This window comes from Podarcis filfolensis (genome assembly GCF_964270895.1).
Source record: "Podarcis filfolensis genome assembly, chromosome: 3".
NCBI lineage: Eukaryota > Metazoa > Chordata > Lepidosauria > Squamata > Lacertidae > Podarcis > Podarcis filfolensis.
The window spans coordinates 27,586,703-27,613,242 of NC_139606.1; the positions used below are offsets into that span (position 1 = coordinate 27,586,703).

The 26,540-nt window shown below is 42.2% G+C and overlaps 2 protein-coding genes across 17 annotated transcripts in view; one reads left to right on the forward strand and one right to left on the reverse strand.

Moving 5' to 3' along the window:
* Positions 1–9,480, reverse strand: part of EIPR1 (EARP complex and GARP complex interacting protein 1) — a 58,416-nt gene extending 48,936 nt beyond the window's left edge. For all 4 annotated transcript variants that reach the window (XM_083607362.1, XM_083607361.1, XM_083607364.1 and 1 more), the window contains exons 1-2: positions 9,339–9,480; positions 5,491–5,574 (exon numbers count right to left, since the gene is read on the reverse strand). In XM_083607362.1, coding sequence (XP_083463488.1) covers positions 5,491–5,574; positions 9,339–9,380 — 126 coding nt within the window. In that variant the 5' untranslated portion in view covers positions 9,381–9,480. The remainder of the gene's footprint in view (positions 1–5,490; positions 5,575–9,338) is intronic.
* The window catches only part of TRAPPC12 (trafficking protein particle complex subunit 12), a 217,103-nt gene that overhangs the window by 155,128 nt on the left and 35,435 nt on the right, over positions 1–26,540 (forward strand). For 2 of the 13 annotated variants that reach the window (XM_083607228.1, XM_083607233.1), the window contains exons 1-6: positions 9,520–9,690; positions 10,374–10,443; positions 12,748–13,960; positions 16,246–16,362; positions 23,081–23,194; positions 25,116–25,254. In XM_083607228.1, the coding sequence (XP_083463354.1) occupies positions 9,528–9,690; positions 10,374–10,443; positions 12,748–13,960; positions 16,246–16,362; positions 23,081–23,194; positions 25,116–25,254 (1,816 nt within the window). In that variant the 5' untranslated portion in view covers positions 9,520–9,527. Of the gene's footprint in view, positions 1–9,519; positions 10,158–10,373; positions 10,444–12,312; positions 12,375–12,747; positions 13,961–16,245; positions 16,363–23,080; positions 23,195–25,115; positions 25,255–26,540 lie in introns of those variants that run through there. The other 11 variants (XM_083607229.1, XM_083607230.1, XM_083607240.1 and 8 more) reach the window with 11 other exon arrangements.

Sequence of the window (26,540 nt, forward strand, 5' to 3'; positions counted from 1 at the left end):
GCCAGTATTGTTTGGTATGACTGATGGCAGTGCTCAAACACCTTGCCCAACCTTTCCAACTTGAGACCCCTTAACCTGTAGCCTTCCAAATGTTGTTGGATTCTTGCTCCTATCAACCCCAGCCAGCAAGGTCAGGGATAATGGAAGTCATACTCCAACAATATCTGAAGGTTCACAGGGCCCCCTATCCCAGTCTTAACTGGAAGACCGTGATTACGAAACCTGAGAGCTGTTGCATGCAACTCTCTCTCCCCCCCAAAAAAAGTCACTCCTTCTGTCTGCTGGGTACTTCTCAAGAAATGTTGTAGGAAAGCTGACCTAACAGTGCTGATACACTAGTCCATGTGAGAAATTTTTCTCCCAACATCTTACAAAGTTATCTAATCGTTCACATGTACTTAGGATGTCTAAGTTCTTCACTTTAGCAGGGATCAGGGTTTTAACCCATCAGATTGTGGGGAAAGTAGCTTGCTCTGTTGTTGTTTACAGGCGGTGACCATTTTAGGCACATCCAACTGATGTGTGATCGCTGATGCATCCGTCCTTTTGGACCTGGAAGAGGGCAGAACGAGGGCGGAAGGGGGGCGCTTACACGTGCTTGGCCAACACACATGGGGGCGAGGAACAGAACCCCCACACGAAATATTGCCACCTGCATCTTAAATAAGGAGAAGAGTCCCCAGCATCCCCAGGTAGCACTCTGAGAAATCCTAGTCGGAAACCCTGAAAACCAGTAGCTAGTCAGTATGCAGACAATATTGAACTAGATGGACTAATGGTTCAACTCAGCATGGTAGCATCCTTTTTTCCTATGTATATTGAGCATGGCTAGCCTGAGGATGCCGCTGGTTTCCAACCCCCATCATCAGTAGCCAGAATAGCCTGAGGTCCGGGATATTGGGAGTTATGGTTCCTACAGAATCTGGAGGGCCACATCTGCCTTAAATGGAAATGCTATGCAAGTACAAGCCATGAGCAAAAGAGAAAAGGGTGGTGGTGGAATATTTTTCAGGCCAATAGCCTGTCAACACAGAGAAAGCTTTGAAACGCTTTAACAATTGCTTGCTTCTCTGGAGAGACCACAAGGGATTCATTTCTGCAATCAATTGTCCTGAGATAAACCCCTTTAACTCATTTCCCTCTCCCATTTGCTAACATAATAAGAAAGCCATTCTGAGACTAAAGCAAGCTGGAAGCCAGAAGAGCATCCAGAGACAGATGTTCTATCTAGCTTGTTGCACAATGTCTGCCTAAGCTGGATGCCTACAATACAAAAAAGCCCTTTTAGTGTTTAGCCTGAACAGAGCACAATTTTAACAAAATCTTTGCTGAAAATAGAGCAGAGCAGATTGCACCAGGCTGGCTGGCTGCTTCATCTATATGCTCTCGCAGCCTCCTCGAAAAACAGGAAGCCTCATGTTGAAATTATGAAGTAGTCTCCTTGGCAGTGAAATTGATTCCCTAAAGGTGAGCTACAAATCAAAATTCAATTTGCTCTACCAACATGTATTATATGCCCCTACTAACCATATAAAGAGGGTCATGCAGCACATAAACCAGAAGTGCCTTCTGCCCTATCTCAGGTCCCTCAAAGTCAGGCATAGCAGATTCCTTCTCACTGGTGTGATCATCATTCAGAACCACATCAGGCCCTGAGGACAAGTGTTATTAAATATAGCATGTCACCGGTTCCATAGGATTTTATCATTATTAATATTATTATTTTCCTAACTCTTTTGGCTTGGAGACGTGGAAAGCATTAAAAGGCAAAACCAGACAAGATGTTGCAACACAGCTCTCTCGGGTATATCAGAAACATTCTGTGGGAAGAAGGGCAGTCAGACATCCTATATCCTAGGATATGTTTTCTCCAAGCACTCACAATTGTCACAGCTTTGGAAGTGTGGACCAAAATTCAACAATCATTTTATTGTTCAATCAATCATTTGGTCTTTTGTTTTGCTACAGGGGTAGGAAACATTGCTAGTCATTTCTGGGAGTTGGGAGTTCAACAACATATGGAGGGCACCAAACCATCTAACCCTGCTTTAAACAAACTCCTGCACTCAGACAAGAGAGACTGATGCTCCTCCTCCAGCAAGCTACCCAGAAAAAAGAAATGCAAACATGTAGAGAGAAAGATGAGATTCAGGGAAGAGTTGTGGTTGTCTGGAGAACCAGATGGGGCTAATGTCTCAAGTGCCCCCCATCAGATATGCAGGGATTGACCTCTAAGTCCTACAATTCCACACTGGTTTTGCAGGAAACCTGATGCTTTATTTTGATGTTTCTCTTTGTGGTTTAGAACAGGAGCAAGGAAACTCAGGCACTGAGCCTCTCTAGATGGCCTCTGGAACACTTCCCATTCATGGCCCTCACTGACCCTACGTTGTAGCCAAAGTATTTTTGCCTGGCTGGAATGTGTCCTTGGACCCTAACGTCTCTTACTTGATCTGGATGGAGGAGAGCGTGGGCAAGTGTGTGTAAAAACCGCTCACTTTTGCCTCTGACCCTGCCATCCATGGTATGTCGCCTCTGGAAGGTTGCCCAGAAGACAACGTGTCCCTCAGGCCTTTAAAGGTTCCCCAACCCTATAGCTGTCCTTCTCTTAATTCTACCTGCTTTTGACATCCTGTTCTGACAATATATTTGTTTGAATTTAGTTACAGTGGTACCTCGCAAGACGAATGCCTCAGAAGACGAAAAACTCGCAAGACGAAAGAGTTTTTCATTTTTTGAGTTGCTTCGCAAGACGATTTTCCCTATGGGCTTGCTTCGCAAGACGAAAACGTCTTGCGAGTTTGTTTCCTTTTTCTTAAAACCGCTTGAAGAGGTGCAGTTGCGACTGACCATGCTTCGCAAGATGAAAAACCTCGCAAGACGAAAAGACTCGCGGAACGAATTAATTTCGTCTTGCGAGGCACCACTGTAGAAGCATAGGTGTGTTGGAGAAGGCTAACAGGTAAAGTAGAAAAAGAGGTAGCTCAGTTTCAAAAGTTTGAGAAATGCAGCTTATTCAGGCAAATAAGAGCCTCCTCGTGTATTGTAAACGTTCCTCTGTAGAAGACATTTTTACACAACAAAACGCATTAAGACAAAAAATAAACCAATCTTGTATCCCAAGGATAGAAACATGATTATATTTTCAATTCTTATTCTTCATTTTTTTAAAAAATACCCCTTTAAGTGCTTTTTTCTTACATGTACTCAGTGAACAACCTTAAAGTAGAAGATGCAGTAGAGATCACTTTGCCTGCCCTGTCTCTGCATTTTCACACCCAAATCCTGTATCAGGCTCCATACTTGCTTGTGTTGGCTTAATGTAAATGAACTGCATGCAGTTGAAAAATCACACCCGCCCCCCAATGCTTTATGACAATGCAATTCCTTTCAGGGATTCCATTCACAATACGCCTCTGCCCAGGAGTGGAAGCCTAGTTAGTGCAACTTGGATGTCAAGCTACCATCTGCCAGAAAGTGTTGGAAGAATGGCCATTACCTGACCTAGGTAGAAACCAGCGCTGCTAAATTAAGCAGTAACAACAGAGGCTCCTGACACTTCTTAGGGATTAATGACTGACTGAGGAGTTGATGGCTTCAAGTGCTGCTAAAGGCCATTAACCCTATCAACTCATTAGCACTCAGAGAAAGTGCCCTGCACCTCAATTATCAATGCTGGTAAGACATAAAATGGAAAGGACAGGGGCAGTGGGGAGCAAGGAGAAGCAGGCTCAAACAGCGTTTGGAGTCAATAGTAGAATTATTACCCAGATACAATCAGGCTGCATGAGTGCTATCAATATTTTCCTCCTGCAAAAGTTTTAATGGCTTGGAGTATTTTCAAAACACTTGTATCTGCTGCTACAGGAAACTATACATTTAGGCATCAGCTGCAGGGAAGGAACTACCGTATTTTTCACTCCATAAGACACACTTTTTTCCTCCTAAAAAGTAAGGGGAAATGTCTGTGCGTCTTATGGAGCAAATATGTGGTCGATCACTGGCTCCCTTTCTGGCCCCGCCCCCTTGCCCAGGCCTCCATTGTTGAATGTTCTGCAGACGGAGGCTGTTTGTTTCCCGGGCGACATGTGACTGTCTGATTAGATTATCTGTCTGGAAACTGTAGAAACAGCTCCCTTTCCTTTCCTAAAGAAGCTGCAGAACTGTGAGCTGAACCCCACAAAAACAGGATTTTTTCCCTTTGCAAAGTAAGCTCAACAACTTTGAGCTGATCCTCAAAAAAAAGGGGCTTTTCCCCTTTGCAAAAGAAGCTGCACAACTTTGAGCTGATCCTCAAAAAAACAGGGCTTTTCCCCCTTTCAAAACTAGGTGCATCTTATGGAGTGAAAAATACGGTACATATAATCCAAGATGTGATCCTACCAAAAATGGCATCCCCATCTCAAGTTCTTCCCTACTATGTATAATAGCACTCATCCCACAACACGCCATCAAGTCACTCCCCTGTCATGGAATGGAGCAGGTGAAATTACACGATGAAATTACTTCACATAATGGCATCTACAACCTGTTATGGGGTATTCTGGGAGAAGCTGTCATGGGGAAAAACCAGAGTCCTGTGTCTCCAACAACATTTACTAATTATAAGAGAGAAGATATACCAATATATCTTAGTGAGCAGGTCTGATTTCCCCACCATCACAAAAAAGAAGCATATTGGGCAGTATAGAACTAAATATTTGCATTAGGGCAACAGGAATTCCCTTCCTTCTCCATGCTTGGCACCCTGTGCCCTCCCCAAATCTGATTCAAAGGGTTGGGGGACCCTCCCTCAACAGCTTTCAGGAGGCATGCAGTGGGAGAAGAGGAAGGGAGTGTTTCTGTTGCCTCCCAAAACATATTTTCCAGCCTTGTACCAACGGATGTGCCCCAAGGTAAACTGTTCAAATAACTATATAGCTTCACTAAGTTCTTGTTTTTCCTTTTTAGACATGTTTATCATATTAGAAAGGTGGCAAACAAACAGTTCCAGCAACTTGCTTGTTCATCACTGATTCTTAACAGGCTTGGCTGAGACTCAGAAACCAAGCATAAAGTTTTAAACTGTTGTGCAGGTTCATCAATGAACCACGTTCATCCATTCGTCATTTCTCACTGCGGAGAAATTAAGTTCCATCATAATGCATTTTACAGCACAGGTCTACTCTGAAGTAAGCCACACTGAGTTCAGTGGGGCTTGTTCCTAGGTGCAGATTACAGAGTCCAACTAACTATATAAGCATTCTGTAGCCTCAAAGACCCTCCTTTAACCATTATTTAACATTAGAATGATTAGGATTTTCCTCACCATCCCCAGCTCAATTCTTAACACAGAACTTTACAACCAAATACCGTTCAAGATCACATCCAATATTTTTTAAAACAGCACTACATTTAAAACTTCAATTTGGCAAGCAAAAATCATTATCCCACTGAAAACTTTTAAAACATTTCGGATTCTATTTTAATACATCTTTCATACAAGTTTACCTGATTATCATATTTAAGAGACTGAGTTCCAACCAGAAACCGTATTGCATCTGTTTCTGCGGTCTGGGGTGTTAAAGCTCGTGCCTAAGGGGGGGGGGGGAGGATAAAAATACAATAATATCAAACACATTTTAGTATCTTGGAACATGCAGGACATCAGTTACCAAGAACGGTGTTTTTGACATTTAGTCCATCTGTATTTTGACTTTTTTTTTTAAATGCAAGTTCTTTGTTACATAGATTTATTTTCTCCAAACTTCCCAAAAGCATGCTTAGTATAGAAGTGTGATAGGCTCATGAGTAAAATTGCCATGCTTCTAGTGTTAGACACATTTCCAAAATTAATTTTAGAGAACCATCTCATCCATGAAAAAGATGCACAGAATGCAAGAGCAACTGCACAAATGTTCAAGGTAGAAGTTTTTGTAGAAACAGCAACTGGGGAAAGCTGTAGACCAAGTAACTGAAAATATAATCTTTTACTTTATATTTTAAACTTATTTCCTGCACAAGAAACAACCCTCATATGCTGCACAATGTGTTGCATCTGTGTAATTTAATATTTTCGTAGGTTTTACAGCAAAACATAAGGGATTGGGTCCAAACTAAGTTACTTAAACCAAGGTTCCACTGAAATAAACATAAAAAGTTAGTTATGACTAACAAATTCTACTGATTACAATGGGAACTAAGCATGATTAATCAAACCCAAGATTTCCAGATTCCATACAGTTTTATTCCACTAACTTTTAAATTTAAATGGTCAGGACTAACTGAAGTTTATGTATTTCAATGGGCCTACTATGAATAAAACTTAGTTGAATACAACCCACTTACCGTAGAACTGCAAGCAATATTTTTTAAAAATTCAAGACACCTCACCTGTACATTTTCACGTGGAGATTTGTTTCGTGCTTAAAATAGTTAATTAAAAAATAGGCACCTACTGAATAACTTAAATTTGGCAGCTAAACAGACTGGACCACCTGTTAAATATTTACAGTAGTTCAAGTTTGAAACAGAGTTTTACTGATAGCACTGCATGCATGCATAAAATAGAGATGGCACATTTATGATGTGACTCTGGCAAACAGTCCCAGTGGTCTCATTTACATGCACTGGTATACTATGCCATTATAAGAAAACGCCCCGGGCACTGCAATCTCCCAACCCAACATGGCTACTAGGTGGAGTTTGGTAGCTTACTCTTCCCTTTTTGACTAAATGCAGGAAAGTCTGCACGCTGGCAAACTGTGGTTAGTTTTAACTAAGGTCTACCAAAACAAGCCAAGACTAAATTAACTGAATCCTTAACTATGGTTAACCAAAAGGAGAAACAGGAAGTTCCAGTTGCTAAAAGCAACAGAATGATAGAGCGTTCAAGTCCTGCTTTTGGACTTCCCAAGCACATCTGATTGACCGCTATAAGAACAGGAGGCTGGAGTAGATTGGCTGCTGACTTGATCTAGTAGGGCTCATATTTCATTTTTCTCATCTCTTCCTTCCTCCCATATCAAAGGAGAAGGAAGAGGCTCAAGGTTTGTACATGCTTGCCCTTATAATGCTAAACCAAGGTTAGTGCCATGTACAAATCCCATCAGATACCTTGCAACTGAAGTCTAAGCTAACTGTGGTTTCCAAATAGTCTTCAAAAGCAGTCCCATGCAGAATACATTACAGTAATCTAACCTACAGTAACTTGCGTGATATGGAGAGGAGGAGAATTCAGGTCAACACAGACCTCCCCTCCATTGTCTCAATGTCCTATCATGCTCTGCATGTACACGACCACCAATGGGGGAGAGCAAAGAACAGGACCTCAATGAGCTTTATCTGGTTCTTCCATGTGTAGGTGCTGCACCCATGATTTAAAGGAAGCGCATTAAACCAGGAGTGGGGAACCTCAAGCCCACAACCCTAATTAGGTCTAGCACAGTTCTCAATTTGGTCCACACAGCTGTTTTTTCAAAGCCACTTCCATTTGCCCACACCCAGCATCACCTGACATGAGTTCTGGGGCAAGTAAACTAAAAGTTGCCAATGCACAATCAGGAGATTGAAAGTTCTCTACATATGGTGTTCTGGAAGGGAAGTTTGCTATCCTGAATCAGCTGGCTGGGGATGAGAGCAAGCCTGCTGCTGGATCAAGTGCAGAAAACTCAAATTGTGGAGCCAATCCCTGCAGAAAGCAGGCCTGAAGTCACCACCTAACAGCTAACATGTGTTGGATTTTATTTTGCGGTGTGGCTTGTCATCCTACAAAGTCAATACTAATAGCACAGTGACATCAAGTTAATTGACAGGTGGGCAAAGGCCTGCCCACCTGTCAAAGTGGTTCACCAGGATTGGGGGAACCCAAGAACCAGCATGCTGGCCGGATCCAGTTCCCTAACCCAATACAAAACAATTTCAAATCCATCATTTTATAACAGTATCGCACCCATTTAATCAAATGTGAACATTCAAGAAATGGAATATATCTTCTTGAAAACACCCTATTTTCCTAAGTGTGATCTATTTGTATACCATATTTGTATACCATACATTCTGAAAAGCACCAAATGAGAAAAAGAACACTGACACCATCACCGCCTCTCCCCTGCAACGTTGACAGCACACTCCAAATTAGCTTCACCAAGTTGAAAGGCAAAAGTTGTAGAACTGAATTCACTCTCGAGCTGAGAAATTCAAGCAGAATCAACCAGAAACAGGCAGAATCTCAGCTTCCCACCCACAACCTGGCACCCTCCAGATGTTCTGGCCTATAATTCCCACCATCTCCAGTCAGCACAGCCAATGGCCAGAGATCATGAAAACTGCAGTCCAGAATTCATGAAAGGGCCCCAGGTTGGGGAAAGCTGTGCAAGGTTGGTGCACACCAACCCCCCTTCACCAGGGGTGCCAACTTGAAACAAGATATTGTGGGGAGGGAAGGTAAGCCCTGCCCCACATGATTTATCACAAATTGCCGTGCATGGACACCATTTGAATGGCAATGACCATCAACCTTGGGGGGAGTGGCCTCCTCAGGTATTTTATTGGGTAAAGGTAAAGGGAGCCCTGACCATTAGGTCCAATCGTGACCGACTCTGGGGTTGCGGCGCTCATCTCGCTTTACTGGCCGAGGGAGCCGGCGTACAGCTTCCGGGTCATGTGGCCAGCATGACTAAGCCGCTTCTGGCGAACCAGAGCAGCGCACGGAAACACCGTTTACCTTCCCGCCGTTGCGGTACCTATTTATCTACTTGCACTTTGACGTGCTTTCGAACTGCTAGGTGGGCAGGAGCAGGGACCGAGCAACGGGAGCTCACCCTGTTGCAGGGATTCGAACCGCTGACCTTCTGATCGGCAAGTCCTAGGCTCTATGGTTTAATAATAATAATAATAATAATAATAAATTTTATTTATACCCCGCCCTCCCCAGCCAAGGCCAGGTTCAGGGCGGCTAACAAGCAATAATAAAAACAAGTTGAATGAATACAACTTAAAAACAAGATTAAAATACAACATTAAAACATTAACCCACAGCGCCACCCGCATCCCTATTTTATTGGGTGGGGGAGGCCAAAAGGATCTCGGAGGTGTAGGAGTTGGCTCCTATGCCCTTCACAGTTACTCCTCAATACCCATGGCGCTTATTTATTTGGAAGGCGTGGTTCCGTTTTCTTATTGCGGGCAGTCAACTGGTTTAGCTGGTTGGACTGGTTTTGCCAAGCCTGCGAAAGCTTCGAGCACGCTTCTTTAAGGATGCGCGCCGTCCACACGTTCCCTCAAACAACCCGTGCGCCGGTGCTTCATTTACCGCCCCTGCGAGGAACAAACAGCAGGTGCTTCCCGCTCCTTCTTACCTGGAACTCCAGCCCATAGATCACCGGAGCATCGTCCTCCATGGCTGTCCAACAGAGGCCTCAAGATTCGGCGCCGCCGCGATGGGGAGCCTAGCCTCTCCTTCCCGTCCAAACGCGTGTTGAAGGAAAAGGCGAAACACACAACAAAACGGGGCAGGTCCCGCGTCGGCTTCCGTCCTTACTTCCGGAATGGCGTGTGTGAGGCGGCGGCGAGCAGGGGGACGTCGCCGCGCAGGCGCACCACGCGTATTGGTTGGCTCCTCTCCTACGCTTCCCCCGCCCCTCACGCACACGCACATCTTCGCCGCCGCGTCCCGGAGGCGTCGCCTTTTGCAGCTGTCAGTGGAAGTAGGTGAGGGGGAGGCCAAGGGAGGGTGGGAAAGAGTGTCCTCTCCGTGGCCTTCCATCCTCCCTGGAGGCTTGGAGCGGGAAGGGGCGCCCGCTCTGGGCGCGGGGAGGTGCTACTCGCTCGTCCTCTTTGAAGAGCAACCCGGGAAAAAATCAGCTTCGCCCACAATTATCCCTGTTTGCGTTGGCTCTTGAAAAGCCCGAGGTGACTGTGCCCCCCTTGGAGGAGAAGTGGGAATGGTCTTACGGGGGATGGGCGATGTTTTATTACACGCCCAGGCTAAATCATGATAAGGGGGAACACCTCCCTGCATGTAGAAAGCTAGCTCGTCAGGGAGAAGTTGGAATCCTCCCTGGTGTCTTCTATACGGGCAGAGATTGTGTTTGTGTGTGTTTTCAGAGTAGGACTCAAATGTGAAACCCAGATGCGTGTCTCTGCAGCCCGAAGTGGTGTGTAGAGAAACTTGTTTTGTGAGAACAACTAGTAAACCTGTGGGAGGTTTTGGTATTCCCTGCGTGGTATTCTAAACAGTAGCGTGCATTGTGATATTTCTCTGTAGATAGGCTTGTTAATCGTGTACAGTATGGTATTTTTGTAACGGAGCAAAGGGAACAGATCCTCGTTTCGCTTGGTTTCCTAATCATAATTTGTAAAGTGGGAAAATAATTCCTGCTGCTGTTTTACAGATGGGACACTGAGGCTGATCTCAAGTGAATTGTCCTGGGATACTGAGGCTTGCCAGAGCAGAGATAAAAGGTATGTCTGTATTTCCATGAAGTCTTATACGGAGAAATCTTGTTTCCTGTTAGTCTGTCTTGGACAAATGCATTGTCACCTGATCTCACCATGTGAAAATTATTACCACATGAATCTTAACAAATGTTAAAATTACTTATTTGAACTTTTATTTTTTTAAAGTGGAATTTCAGCTTTTGAACACAGAGGTCTTGGTCTGGGTGAGAGAAACAGATGCTAGCATTCACATACCCTAAGACCTAAGTTTCCCAGATTGGATCCACTAGCCAGCTCTCTCTTACACCCCATTCATATTTTATCTCTCTTACACCCATTAGCTAGTCTGTTGAAACCTAAGAACTGACTCAGCGTTGCTTATATGCCATTTTTACATCATCTGCTAAATGGTGCAGACTGGCAACTGCAAAGGTTTGAGTCATAAACCTACTACCTGGCAATCAATGGACTATTTTTAGTTATAAAACTGGGATTATCAATGGAGACTTGTGATAAATCATATTGGGGCTAGGGGACAAAGGCTGCTTCGTAAGTCCCACGGCCCCTTGTTCTTACATTTATTCTGCAGGCAAATCCCTCTGTGAACCACATCCATGGAGGGGTCTGCCAAGTTACATGCCCCTTCAGCCAGGGAACTCCTTGAGTTCATTGACTTTGCCCTATTGGCACAAAAGTGCCAATATTGGCACAAAATTCTCTCCCATCCAATGAAAAGATGGGACTCTGGGAAGAAGGATGGGGAGAGCAGGCCTTAGAAATAACAACCAACTGGTTATCTCTTTGAAGCCATCTGGAGAGGGACCATCAAGGGCTAAGTAGGCCAACAGTTAAGATTTAATATAAAGTAGCTTTGTTTGCTCATATTACCCTAGGAAACAAAATGATCATAAGAGACCTAAGTTGACTGGGCAGAAATTCATCCCTGCCTTACTACATAACTCCTCCGTGGTGATCTCGCTTCGTAGTACAAACCTTAGTAGACTCAGCTGCCAGGAGTAGCTCCATGTTTGAGGCTAAACGCATGCACTAAGAGCTATGAGGCAACTGTGGGAATGAGGAAGATTAAGTCGATATTGAGGAGATTCAGTTAAGAACAGAAGGGCCTAAGAAGAGCCTGCTGGATCAGGCCAATGGCCCTTTTATTCCAGCATTCTTTTCTCATAGTGGTCAGCTAGGCTGTTGGACTGTCTGGGAGTGGCTACTTAGTGCTTTGCCATCTGTTTCTGCAGCACTTTCTGTTGTCATCCAAAAAGGGGAAAATCTTAGCTGCTTCTGCATTTGGTTCATTGCTATACCTTGTTGGACATGGAGTAGCCCTGAACCTTCTATGTGTACATTTAGTGCAGGGGTCATCAAACTTTTTCAGCAGGGGGCAAGTCCACTGTCCCTCAGACCTTGTGGGGGGCTGGACTATATTTTGAAAAAAATAATGAACGAATTCCTATGCCCCACAAATAACCCAGAGATGCATTTTAAATAAAAGCACACATTCTACTCATGTAAAAACACACTGATTCCTGGACCGTCCGCGGGCCGGATTTAGAAGGTGATTGGGCCGGATCCAGCCCCCGGGCCCTAGTTTGCCTACCCATGATTTAATGTTTCAGCTTTCTTTTCTTGTCTCTGTGTATTAACAGACTTTTCACTTAGAAGGAGGAGTTGAACCTCTATTCAGCATCTGTGCTGATGGACAGGTTGATGAAGAAACAGAAACTGCGCTAATAGAAAAAGCGAGTGGGGGGCAGCATCCAAATCATTTTTGTTACACTGTTTGAGTGATACTATTTGCTTGATACTATTTCTGTTCTTAACTCTACAGTAGAGTAGGGTTTCTTTCCATTCATAGGCCCCGCCCCCTTTCCCGCCCTCTAGATTGTTAGAACGAAAGACAGAGCTCCCGCTGCGAGGCTGACTGTTTCATAAGCAATCCCTTGGTGAGTGGTTGCTTTTATTTTTTCCTTTGCCCTGTTCCTAGTTTAGCTCAACAACTTCGAGCTGAACCCCCAAAAACCGGGGCCTTCGTCCCTAAAACAAAGCTCAACAACTTTGACCTGAACCCCCCAGATCACTGTGAGTTTTTAATTGTGTGAGTAGATCACAGTCTATTGGAAGTGAGAACTCTCTCTCTGCTGTAGAGTTAACTTCTTTTATTTGGAGCTTTTTGCATTTGAAGTACTGGCCATCTTAATTATTCAAATGGATATGTGGAACCTGATGTTTCCATCAGGTTTCCACTTTATGCATAGGTCATCTTAAGTTTCAGAATTGGTCACCAGCAGTCACATTCACTTGTAATTTTTTATCCAGAGCAATTATGGAAAACAAAGAAGGTGATGTTGAGGATGCCAAGATAAGAGGTTCAAGTGCGGCAGAAGGTGGCTGTGCTATCCAGCTGCCAGGTCACGAAGAACTTATGTTTCATGAAGAAACAATTGATCTTGGTGGAGATGAGTTTGAGTCTGAAGAAAATGAGACCATCTCAGAAGATTCTAGTAACTTCATAGATAAACTTAATGAGCAGATGATGGAGAGTGTTGTTATATCAGATTCTCCAAATAATAGTGAAGATGATGCTGGCGATCTTGGTTGTCTTCAAGAAATTGTGAAACAAATGGACACAAAGGACATTCATGCACCAGAAGAAGAGCTGGAGGAAAAGGCAATTAGCAAAGAGAGTAAAACTGAACTTGAAGGCGCTCCTAAAGTTATTTCTGATAGTGGAATTGGCGATCAACCTCCTTTGAAAGAAGAGTTGGTTCAGGAATCAGCAGAAAGTGAATTGAAAGTGGAAAGTGATGAGCTGCTTAAATCTGCATCAAACAGTATTGATGAATGCAAATCTGAGGAGCAGATATCTTCCCCGCTTGCCGACAAATCACCCGTCAACCCTGAGCCTATCCCTGTGTGTACGATTTTCAGCCAGGGAAGTCGCATGAATGGTCAGCAGCAGTTCCTGCATGATGGCTTTGAGCCTCAGATGGTGAAGTCGCCTAGCTTAGGTGGTATAAGTGAGACTCCCATAAAAACTCTTCCGCAGGTGGTTCAACCTAGTCCCAGCCTAAGCAAGTTTTTTGGTGAAGCCATTAATACTAATACTCTAGCTTCTGATTTTTTCGATTCATTTACCACATCCTCTTTTATTTCTGTCAGTAACCCTAATGCGAGCTCTTCTGTACCAGAACAAATGTCTTCTCTTGTAACAGCTGGGGAGTTCCATGACTCTGCCAGCCACAAATACTCTGTTAAAAATGGACGGTCTGAAGCTGGGAGGTCGGCATCTTCTCCAGAAATTTCACAGTCTCCAAAGCCATTTTCCCAGATCCAAGCTGTTTTTCAAGGTGGCGACGATCCTTTTGCATCTGTGCTGAATATGAGTGAGGTAGACAGGAGGAACGATGCTTGGCTTCCTAGTGATGCAACTAGGAATGTGTTGATCTCAGTAGCAACTCAGCAGTACAGTAATGTTTTCATAGACAAGGAAAATCTCACAATGCCTGGATTAAAGTTTGACAACATTCAGGTAAGCGTGTTCCATTGTGTCTTACTTCTTGGAATACTGTGTGGCTAATAATAAGCTAGGTGGCATGTACATTCTTCCGGTCAAGTTTTTCAGTTGTGACATTTATATCCCACCTTTTCATAAAAATGCACCAGGCCGCAGTATAATATGAGCAGTCTGCTCAGCATAATAACTAATAGCACAATGAAATCAGATAAGAGCAAATAAAGAGAGAGAGAGAAGGCAGATGGTTATAAACATAATTTAACCCAGGGATCAGCAAGGTTTACCTTGCCTGGGCAGGTTCACTCCAGCGGAGATCCCTCCATGGGCTGGATCGCGCACATGATTTCCAGCGTCTGAGTCTGTGCAGACGCTATTTTTGGTGTCTGTGCATGCGCAGACAGGATTTCCGGTGCTTCAAAAATGAGTACCAGCATTGTGCTGCGCCGGTTTAGCGCAGCGCGCAGGGACTAACTGAGCAGCAGCTCAGTTCAGGGACAGCTCATGGGCCTTAGGTTGCCGACCCCTGATTTAACCTAATAGGAGGCAGTGAAGAGGTTTCTGTTGGCCAGGGTGGAAGGTAAAAATTTGGGATGTGTGTTCTTCCATACGTTTGATAATGGAGGGGCTGGAGAATTGGGATCTATGAGGTTTTTGGTTTGGGAAAGGTCTAAAAGAACCAAAAGTCAGGCAGATTTGTGTGTCTTAGTAATAAGCACCACTGAGCTATGGGATGTTGGGAAGAGCAAAGGAGCTGGCCAGCTTAAACTCCTAAACCTTCATAGTATTCTGGAGGGGAGCATTTGGGTTGGGAGAGGGTATGCATACAATAAGGCTATATATAGATATAGATATATAGATAGTCTTCATACTTTCTCATAAGGGGATAAGTTTCAGATGTAACAGTGGGCCCAAGTCCTGAGCCCTTGAGCGCTGTGATCAGTGCTAGTCCTACTGAGAGCAGAACCATTGAAATTAAGGGCCCTATGTTAGTCATGTCTGTTAATTTCAGTGGGTCTACTCTCAATACAACTAGCATTGGATATAACCCATAGTCTGAAAGCACATGAATCTACCACTTTGCTTAAATGAAGTAGGTCTGCATCCAGTCAGTTATTATTAACAATGTAAGTTATTTTATTAGCAGAAATGTACAGTTATCTTCTGATATTTCTAGAGATTTCAATGGGTTTTGTTGAAACTGTCCTTTACATAGTTTGAAGCTTGTATCCACGTCTACTGGGGTGTGCTGCCACACCAGTTTATGGTGAGGGAGGGGGAATGAGATCAGTCTCAAGATGGTTGCCAGATTTAGATTTTGCTGAAAGAAGTTTGATGAATGGATGAATAGTACAATGGCATACATTCAGCAGATGGGGGAGGAACCTTTGTGATCTAGTAGATGGAAGAAAGAACCATGTGAGATCTCTGTTCAGTCCATTAACAGAAAATTTGGCATCTCTTTAACCTGCTATAGTTTTTGTATTAAGGGAAAGAAAGAAAATGGAGCTCTAAATAATGGTAAATCGTAGTTAAGAGCCTCACCATTCCACCAGCAGAATTTAGCAGCAGTATAGCTTTTGGCCCTATCCGGCAATCTTACCTGGATACTGTGAGGGCAACCAAGATAGTTTATGTTCCCCAACCAGGATGAAATGTATCTAGATAGTTAGCTTCATTCAGGAGTTTCTGGAGCTGTCCAGCCGCTACCCACTCAATTACCTTGAAAGGCACATTAGGGACCTGTTGAGGTACTGGGGTCTAGCCACACACACAAACACAGGTCATGCTATTGTCTTCTTTAAGGGATGGAGAACACATACTGTTTCTAAAGATGCATTGAACACTTGTTGTTACGAGCTACAAAGGGTAAGCATCTAGCAGGCATGTAGCAGCTGCTTCCTTCAGTGAAATCAGCCTATTGTCAAACAAGCAGCAGTAACCCCACAGAAATAAATGGGACTTCAGTGCACATCTTAAAGCCAATGTGGCATACAGCTGCTTTTGAGAGTAAAGAGATGCCAAATACTCTCCTTTCCATGCAATAGGAGATTATAGCTGTCTTCAACATACTGATATTTCATATCACAGGAATAAGTACAATAGTCTCAGGCTCAAGGCCACTGTTGTGCATGGTAGTTCAAGGCATATAAGTAGAAATATACAAAGCACGTTGTTGTATGCTGAAAAATCTCAAGCGCATAGCACTGCATTAATGCAAGACGCTTGTGTGTGTGTTTTAATGGCTAAGAGGAACTTTCAATTAAAAAAACCCAACACTTTGTATTTTTCCCCCCAATTAGGGTGATGCAGTAAAAGACTTAATGCTTCGCTTCCTTGGTGAGCAGTCTGCAGCAAAAAGACAAGTTTTAAATGCCACCTCTGTGGAACAGTCTTTTGTGGGTTTAAAACAACTGATAGTAAGTAACAATGTTTCTTCGTGCATATTGAACACTCGGCTTCTTCTCTAGATAGGTTAAGAGCTAAACTTATTCATCAATCCAATGGAAGTTCTTACTGAAGGGAGGGAGTCAATTTTCACCTTCCCCCTATAGCCTCCAGCGTCGCCTCATATGATTTTCTGAAGGGTCCCCAAACACTCCCCAAACTTTTCAGGGGGCTGTAAGGAAACGGAGAGGTAGATAAAATTGCTGCATCCCCACCCCTGCTTTCTCCAGCAGGAGCATCCTGAAAGTAGTAATTTGCTTACACGGACTTTGGATCCATCCCGGTTCATATTCAGCTATGCCAACAGAATAGCCTAGAGCTGACCGAATTCCAAACCTCAACAGCTATAACCTAAAAACCACCATGTTGTTCAGAAACCTAAGCTATATAACAGTACAGTCATACCTTGGCTCTCGAACAGCTTAGTTGCCGAACGTTTCAGCTCCCGAACAATCAAAACCCAGAAGTGAGTGTTTTGGTTTTCAAACTTTTTTGTTGGAAGCCAAACGTCCAACAGGGCTTCCGCGGCTTCTGATTGGCTGCAGGAGCTTCCTTTGGTTTCCGAATGTTTTGGAAGTCAAAGGGACTTCTGGAACGGATTATGTTTGACTTCCAATGTACGACTATACTTCTCTTTAGCCCCACTGCAACAGCTTTGGTTGTTTTTCTGCATTGGTGCTGTTGCTCCTTTCTCCAGTTTGATGCACAGCACACCGTTTGATGCACGGCACACAGAACCTAATGGTTGTTAGACTATACTGCCATCAGTCGCTATGTGATCTTAATCTGGGGCTTCCTGAGTTCCAGCCTGTGACTGAGGGTGGCTGGAAGATGAACCGAGGGCAAGGCAAAACAGTTGCACTTCACCAGCACCCTTATGGCTTCTGCATTTACATTCAAGAGCTGCCTGAGAGCCAAAGGTTTCATCACCTATAGATCAGCCAAAGGTTTCATCACCTATAGATCAGCCTATACCATTCAGTTCTCCTTTTCCACAAGCGTGCACCAATAGGGAGGATGTGATGCCAGTAATGTATGTGGGGCAATGGATTTAGCAGGAGCACTGGAAGACTACTTGTCTAGCACAGTATTGTCTGCTTCAACTGGCATCACCTTTCAAGGGTCTCTGTCTGTGGTCTTTCACATCACCTGCTACTGTATTCTTTTAAACTGTAGATGCCAAGAACTAAACCTGGGACCATCTGCTGCCCGGAAATTCAATTTTCTGTCTTAAACTCAGAGGTGGAAAGAGGACTGATTTTTTTTATTATTATTATTATTTTTGTACTCGTAACACTTGCTGGTTGCCAATGATTTTGAAATGACATTGCCTTTGTCTCAAGAAGCTGTATCGTTCGTGTGTTGCACTTTGAGCTTATATATAATGTGTGCACATCATTCAGTTGCATTTGAAATAAATAATAACCCATCTGTGCAAAATTGCTGCCTTAAAGCAGCAAATATTTTTGAAAGACTTAATTTGGCACACAAAATCTAAAAGATCTAGGCACCAACGTTTCAAGACTTTGCATTTTAATTTATTCCATAAATGAATGGCTCTTGCAGCATTTTTGTAATTAAAGTGGGACAGTAGCAGCAGGCAACTGATAGTTTTCAGTATAGAAAGCATGTAAGAAATAGACTTAAATTTTTTAATTGCAATATTTCAATGGCGTATTAATGAGCTTTCTGCTCGTAATAACTTCAAACAAACTTTAGCCTAAGAAGGGGTTACTGACGTGAGTTTCTCTAAGTAATGTCAGAGTGTTCTACCAGAGTAATTTACAATCGAGAAGAATGTCATAGCAAATGGAGGAGGACATTTTAATCATTTTAATGGTGTCGCATGTAGAGTTAATGACTCCCTTTTGAGACTCCGTTTGGAAAAAATCATACACATTCTGTTAGTTGTGCTTCTGATTTAATGTTGAATTTTCATATGTTGTCAAATATAATATGCTGTAGTTCTTGTACATATTTACTGTTTTATACCGGAGAAGTTTTACTTCAAACCTCCCAGTTTAAATTGTATTTTTAAACAAAAAACTGGTCAAGGAGTTATGGCTACAACTAATCGTTCTTCAGTTGATTTAGAAAAAAACTGAGATGGGTTATGCCCATAACTTTCATACTGTGCTCTTTGAGAGGTCTGGGGTTTCTCAAGAATATTATTTAGGGTTCCCCAATAGGTAAATCAGTCATGGCTGGCAAATGTTCTTAAAAAGCAACAACCCCACATGCCCATTCATTTGCATCTGTCACTGCAACATGCAGCTGCAGAAGTTTGGGTGTACACCCTAAAACCTATGTGTATAGTGGGAGACAGTCAACATGGAAATGCTTCTCTGAAAATAGAAAGTTTGAAACTGCTAGGTTTCTTTTTCCTTTATGCATGGAATCAGTGGGTTTAAGGATCTGTCATATAACTCTTCCTAAAGCAGGATATATAGGCAAGTTTTTCTTCAACCTGAACAATGCCTTAAGTTTTTCAGGAGACATTGTCCTAGGGCTATTTAGTAGCCTGTGTTTGTCTATAGCCCAGTGAATAGGACTCTCAGTAGTCTTGTGTTTAATGTAAAAAAAAAAAAATCCAGAAAGTTAAGTTTCTTAATCCTGATTTCTCTTAGGGGTTAGATGAGTAATCTTCAGTAGTCCTTTCCAGAGAAGTAAACAGATGGTCATCAGAAATTTAATAACAGTAATAAAAAAAATTGAATTTATATTGGAAATCAGACATCCATTTATTTATTATGGTTGGTCCATTATTCTGCTGTATCACCTGAACTGTGTGACCTTCATTGCATATGTACATCTGTCATACATCAAAGAACAGATGGTGTCCATTCCTGCTGTTCTGTGTCCTCTGGCTATGATCCCATTAAAATGCAGGATGCTCTGTGTCTGTACCTGAGCAACTGATACAAACATGGGATAGTATATCTCTTTGTGTACTATAGCGGCTAAGAGCTGTGAACCAAGAAGACCCTGGTTCCCATTTCACATTAGCCATGGAATCCTTAGCTAGTCTTGGTTAAATGGCTGTTCTCTCAGCTTCAGTACTGTGAAATAAAGTTTAAATATTCAGGCAGCTAATAATACAGCAAGAGGATTAATTCAGGAAAAAAGAAACCTACTAAACTGCAATCCTCAGTATATTTTACAAGCAAGCTTGTGGATCAGTTAGAGTAAAACAGCCTAAGGAGAAGGTCCTCAGCTACTGGAAGAGTTTGGATGTGTAATTTAGATAGCCAAATCATTGTGTGAGGGGAAAAATGTGTATTTGCCTTTGATTAGAATGTCATCAGAGGTTTGGAAGGTTTTCATGCTGGAGATAAATGGGAACCATAGCACAATTAACATCTTTTTTAAAAAAAATTGAATTCCTTGCTTGTTCAAGACTACATCCAAAGCTACCCCTATGCAAAACTAGTTCCTCAGTTTTTTTTATCTTGGCCATTATCCTGCAATACTCTCTAGCAACCAAAATCACAGCACACTGGTGTTAGTACCTCCTGGCACAATGTCTAAATCAAGATCTGTTCCCTTACCCACACACTTGTAAACTAGTTGAAGATACCATATACTTCGTGTTAATCAAGCATTCCGAACTTGCTATTGTAGCCAGATAATTTGGGACTATATTTTGTCTTCCCAAGTTTGAACATGGTCAACCTCTTTTCCCAATTGCTTTTCCATTAGCATCTTTCACCTTCTCTCGAAAGTTCATTAGGCAGCCAGTGCACTAGTAGCCCAATAACCTTTAATAAATGTCATGACACTATATTCTTAACAAATGAATAGCATGGTATTCTTCTTCCACCATAGTAAGCCAGCAAACTCAGCAGAAATTGGACTTTACCCACAAAGAGCAATCCAGAAGGAAATATGTGATGAATAGATCTGATTGTGATACAGTTACTAGGTGTACATTTTCAAAATATCACAGTTACATGAAACATAGCTATCTTCACATATTCTCTCTTTTTTAAAAAAAATAGTAATAATAATACTGGATTCTACATCTATTGTAGAAGAAGCAGTAATCAGTGTAGTGTACTGTTGACATTTGGCCCCTTAAAAGCTTCCTCAGAATTATTCATGTATGGCAGCATCTGAAATAAAATACTTAGCATCACTAAGTACTTCACTTCTGTAGTTCAAAATTTAAGGAATGTTCTTAATCATTCTTGCTCTTCTCATCCACCCCTCTTCCTTGCAGCACATATGAAAAGAAATTATTGGTTTGCTTTATAGATAACAGTGTGTCACAGTTCATACGGTGAGCCCAGTAATAGCCATGATCTATGGTTTGGATTTCTGAAGCCAGCCAAGTGAAGGGAGTGTTTATGGTTTCCTGAGGCTGACTCCCAATTTGCATGAGTAGTCTCCATTGGAATAGTGTTCGCTGGCCTGAGAGAGCAGGTCCCTGACTGAGTCCAGCTACAAAAGCTAAGGCTGCTGAACAGACTCTTGGGCTGCTATATTGTTTAGGAAGTTTTGTTTAGGGTGGGGTGTGTTTTTGCTGTTCTTGATTATTTATTTTAGATCTTCTTATGATTTACATGGAAATTGGTTAAACCACAGAGCCTAGGACTTGCCGATCAAAAGGTTGGCGGTTCGAATTCCCGCAACGGGGTGAGCTCCCGTTGCTCAGTCCCTGCTCCTGCCAACCTAGCAGTTCGAAAGCACGTCAAAGTGCAAGTAGATAAATAGGTACCGCTCCGGCGGGAAGGTAAACGACGTTTCCATGCGCTGCTCTGGTTCGCCAGAAGCGGCTTAGTCATGCTGGCCACATGACCCGGAAGCTGTATGCCGGCTCCCTTGGCCAATAAAGCGAGATGAGCGCCGCAACCCCAGAGTTGGCCACGACTGGACCTAATGGTCAGGGGTCCCTTTACCTTTACCTTACTTTCCTTACATTTGCAATTATGTATTTGAGCATGGTTTTAACCACAGAAAGGCAATACAAATCAAATGAGGCACGGATGGATGTATATTTGGAGAAGACCTATTGAAATTAATGGGTCTTGAATTAGTCGCGTACATTGATTTTAATGGGTATGATGTATTGCATTAATTAGAGGAGTTCTGATTTTCATTATTATGTGTTTATAAGCTGCCTAGAGAGAACCTTGTCCTTAAAAAACAGCCCACACACCTTTTAAAAAATAAATACACATTTTGGATAATCATCATCATCATCTACCATCTCGTGGAGACCCCAGATTTTAGGTCAGATTTTAAGTGGGACGCAACACACAACAGAAGAGCAGTTGTCCTCTTTGACCACAGATATATCTTCCCATCTTCATGAATCAATAAATAAGTGATGTGAGTCTTCTGCCTCCCCTCCGAATGGATTGTGCCACAGGGATATTTGTAAAGAATAGGAGTAGAGTGGACTGGAGAGGTAACACTTGGTGGAGGGACTTCCGTTTAGTATCCTTTTCTACACTCAAGGAGAAAATAGTTTGGCAAAGAGAAGCTACTGTTCATGATGTTCCTTTTGATTTATGTCACTGACTACTGCCACTTTCAGGGAATTACTCAGTGGTGTCGTAGGAGTTCGACCCAGTTACTGTCCTTGATTCCACTCTTTACTGGCTGTATTGGACACACAGGGACAATTCTCTCTCTTTTCTTAGCTCTGACAAGAAGCAACAGCCATTCTTTATCTTAGCTTTTGAACGGAACAGGCATAAGTTGTTTTCCCCCGAGGGAATTGTGAGCCTGGGGTACAAATAGCTGTGGCTTCTGAAAAATCTGCCTGTTTCTTGAGGACTAAACACTTTTAAATAAAAAATGTATGGGCTGCGGACAAATGTCTAGCAAATGCCCATAGAAAGAAGTACACTTGCGTGATTTTTTGGGTTCTCTCTCTCTCTGTTTTGTTTTGAACATTCCCCCATACAGTGGTATCTCAGGTTAAGTACTTAATTCATTCTGGAGGTCCATTCTTAACCTGAAACTGTTCTTAACCTGAAGCACCACTTTAACTAATGGGGCCTCCTGCTGCTGCCGCACCGCCGAAGCCCGATTTCTGTTCTTATCCTGAAGCAAAGTTCTTAACCTGAAGCACTATTTCTGGGTTAGCAGAGTGTGTAACCTGAAGCGTATGTAACCGAGGTACCACTGTATTTCATTTGGTGCTATATCTGGGTGAACGACTAGACGTTTCAAATCTCAGCTGTTTATATTCACTAAAATATTTCATTTTGACCAAGCTGTATTTTTCAAGGAAATCATATTGATGACCTTCATGAAGCCATCAATTCAAAACTAATAGGAACGTAATTGGATCCTAGAAAGAGAATAAAATAGCAGTGTTATCTGGAGAGAATAGGTATGAAACTTAGGAAGGTGGGGAGGAACGTTGCTCATTTCAGATGGAGCCTGACCACTCCATCTGAATGGAACAGTATCTGGCCTGTCATAATAAATTGTGTATCCTTTTACACTAGCAATCTTCTAATTGTAAATTGTGAGTCATGCCTGGCTTCGCTTTTTGCCTAATTATACAAGCAGTTTTGACAAATGACATCCCACTTCCTACTGGCTAACTTTACTGACCTTGTCATTATTACTAATGGTTAGCTGGAGCTGCTTCAAGCAAAATAAGCAGCTCCAACTTTTTAGCAGCCGAATTTATTTGTTACTTAGCCTATTCTTCTTTTTTCCCCTCCCACCCAGAGCAGCAAAAACTGGAGAGCGGCCGTTGACTTATGCGGACGGCTTCTGACTGCCCACGGTCAAGGCTATGGCAAAAATGGCTTGCCCACAAGTCATACAACAGACTCTCTGCAGGTACATTTGCCTTTCAGTCAAGCAAAATTGTGGGTTCGATTTTACAAACGGGTGAAGAGAGCCATCCTTCAGCGCTATTTTTATTTGCTGTCACTTCCTGAATGTGCACTTTAAAGCAGGAGTGGGTAATTTGTTCCACTACAAGAATCTTCATGGAAATGTAACACAAACTGGAGGCCTGCAGCTAATGTATGCATTTGCCTTTGCACACGTAACTTGCATCAACAGAGTACGCACAACTGCAGTGTTAAGGAACAGAGCCTATCTATCTGTCTAACTAGCTGAAATTGCTTGTTCCCAACTTATAGGTGCCCTGATTCTGACCACTGGTTGTTTAAGATCCTTCCAGATGCATTGCCTTTGTATTTTCAGGATTAGTCCTGCAAGCATGATCTATTTAAAACCAAAAGCTGAGATTTGTAATGCAAATGGAAGGCCATTGTCTTTACTGTCATGTTGGGGAAGAAGATACTTTGCACTTGTTCTAGCCCGAAAAGCATATTATGAACAAATAATTTAAAAATTCTTCTGCAGCTGCAGCATACTTGCCTAGATTTTTTTCACTTTAGAGAGAGTTGTGTTCCAAAGATTTTTATGAGCATTGTAATAATAATTTGTGCTGATATTTATTTAAAAGCAATTGCAATTTCTCTGTTTCAAGTGTTATTGATACAAAGGTTATAAAGATGTTTTGTGGCGCTGTGGCTAGTAAGCAGGATGCTTGAAAACTCCACTGATGAATCTGTGTTCTAGTTCTCTTATGGGTGTGTGTCAGTGGGAATAGCTGGAGGCATAAACAATATATACATTTCTTATAATAATACCTAGCAATATTGTGGCAAATAATTAGTTATTCTTTTCAACTTGTGATGGCAGCCAGTTTGGAAGAATCAGGATTGGATGAGAGCAGCAAATCCCATCCTCCAACATTGGCATGTTTTGCCCTAGGTCTATCCATTGCAGTCCAGGCCAGTTTTGTCATGGAAATTGTCTTGGTCCCTTGTCAGGAGAGAGACAGGGGGAGTGTGTCCCTGTTAATTCTCCTTGCTCTCTTGGTGACCTTCGATACCATCCTTTGGCATTTAATTATCTGTGGTCTCCTTCAGTGAGTGGGATGTCTTAGACCTGCGTTTAATTAAATATGAATGCATTTTTAGCTTTTAATTCATTTTAGTTTAATGTTGGTTTTAGTGTTAGTCACTTGGAGTTACTTTTAATAAAAAGCTGACAAATAAATTCAATTAATAATAATAACAACCATAAATTATATGTACAGCTATATGATGTTGCGGGATGCGGGTGGCACTGTGGTCTAAACCACAGAGCCTAGGGCTTGCCGAACAGATGGTCGGCAGTTCGAATCCCCGTGACGGGGTGAGCTCCCGTTGCTCAGTCTCAGCTCCTGCCCACCTAGCAGTTCGAAAGCACGTCAAAGTGCAAGTAGATAAATAGGTACCGCTCCGGCGGGAAGGTAAATGGCGTTTCCGTGCGCTGCTCTGGTTCGCCAGAAGCGGTTTAGTCATGCTGGCCACATGACCCGGAAGCCGTCTGCGGACAAACGCCAGCTCCTCGGCGTATAGAACGAGATAAGCGCCGCAACCCCAGAGTCATCCGCGACTGGACCTTATGGTCAGGGGTACCTTTACCTTTTATGTGATGTTAGCTGCTGTTATTTCATTGGCAGATGAGCAGAAAATAAAGATAGTTAAGTGAAGACAGAACCACCTATTTTAGCTTTCTGATTTTGGCCAAAGGCATCTGTTATGTGGATATCTGTGAATGTATCATAGGCAGCTTTTTAGGCATCATTAGAAAACTAATAGTAAAGTAAGTATGGGTTTTGCAGTAAATGCTGTCAAATGATCTGTCTCTCTCTCCCCCCCCCCCCCCGCCTTTTATTTTCTTTTTTTCCTTTTTCAAGCTTTGGTTTGTAAGACTTGCACTCCTGGTGAAACTGGGTCTCTTCCAAAACGCTGAAATGGAATTTGAACCATTTGGAAATCTAGACCAGCCTGATCTATATTACGAGTATTACCCCCATGTATACCCAGGACGCAAAGGTAAATCTGTTTATATTCTGTTCTTCTAATACTAAGGATGCTGGGCATTAGAGTGTTTAGATCACATTGACTTCAGTCAGAGAATTAGGAACATGCTTAAATATATTCCATTGACATTAATGGGAGTTTCAAGATTTTAATGTTGCCAGATTTTGTCCGTTTTCTTACATAGTTTAGACGAGGAAACCCAAGTTTTCAACCTTAAAGGGAGTAAGACAACTTTGTAGACAGAAACAACACAATGGTCGCCTAACTTCTTGAAGGTCTTTTGACCATGCTGGTTCACTGAAAGTCTCTTCCAGTTGATCCACAGTGGTTATACTTTACATAACAGTGGCAGGTAGTAAGGAGTCTAAATATCCTTCTTCAAAGCAAAATATAGTGAACTGAGGTCTGTGTTTTTTTCCAAAAGCACATGTTTGGTAAAAGATAGCAAGCATATAATATGCAAAAGCATTTTAGAAAGTAGACCCAGTTTATTTTATATATATGTGTTCAAACATATATATATGTATGTATGTATGTATGTATATGTATGCATGTATGTATGTATGTATATGTGTGTGTGTGTGTGTGTGTATATATATATATATATATATATATATATATATATGTATATATGTGTGTGTGTACACAGACACTCTCTCTCTCTCTATATATATATATATATATATTTAAACAGAGGCCAAATTATATTGTTATTTATTAAACTTGTTAGTCACTTGTTATCCAGAAGTCTCCAAGTGACTTCAAACACATTTAAAAAAGATAAGCACATATTTTTATTTAAAAAAAATAGATGAAACACCTGCCATTCATATGATAAATAGTAATGAAAGCATTGAACAGCCCTTCAGACAAGTTTGTTCAGAATCATGGTAGGATGCAGTTAATCGCCCAAACCAGATGTTTAGTTTATCACAGTGATTAACAAAACAGAAATCTTAAATTCTTATAGCAAAATGTTTCGGCTTCTGCCTTCATCAGCTGCTCTGACAAAAATTATGCTATTTCTGAGGTGGTTGTTATAGACCTTTGAGGACGGAATGCTGAAAATACCTTCATTCACTGAAGCAAGGCGCTGCTGGTACTACCTAGAGAGGTTGAGGTCATGCAATATTTATGTGTTCAGTGTGTGGCTCCAGAAGTTCTCTCTTTTTGCAAACATGGTCGGATCTGTTGGTACCTCTGACAGGCTTGCACACAAACACACACAAAAAAAACAACCCCCAACACCAAAGCTTAGAATTATTCTTTTAAGGAACACGTTGAACTTTAATCCTGTA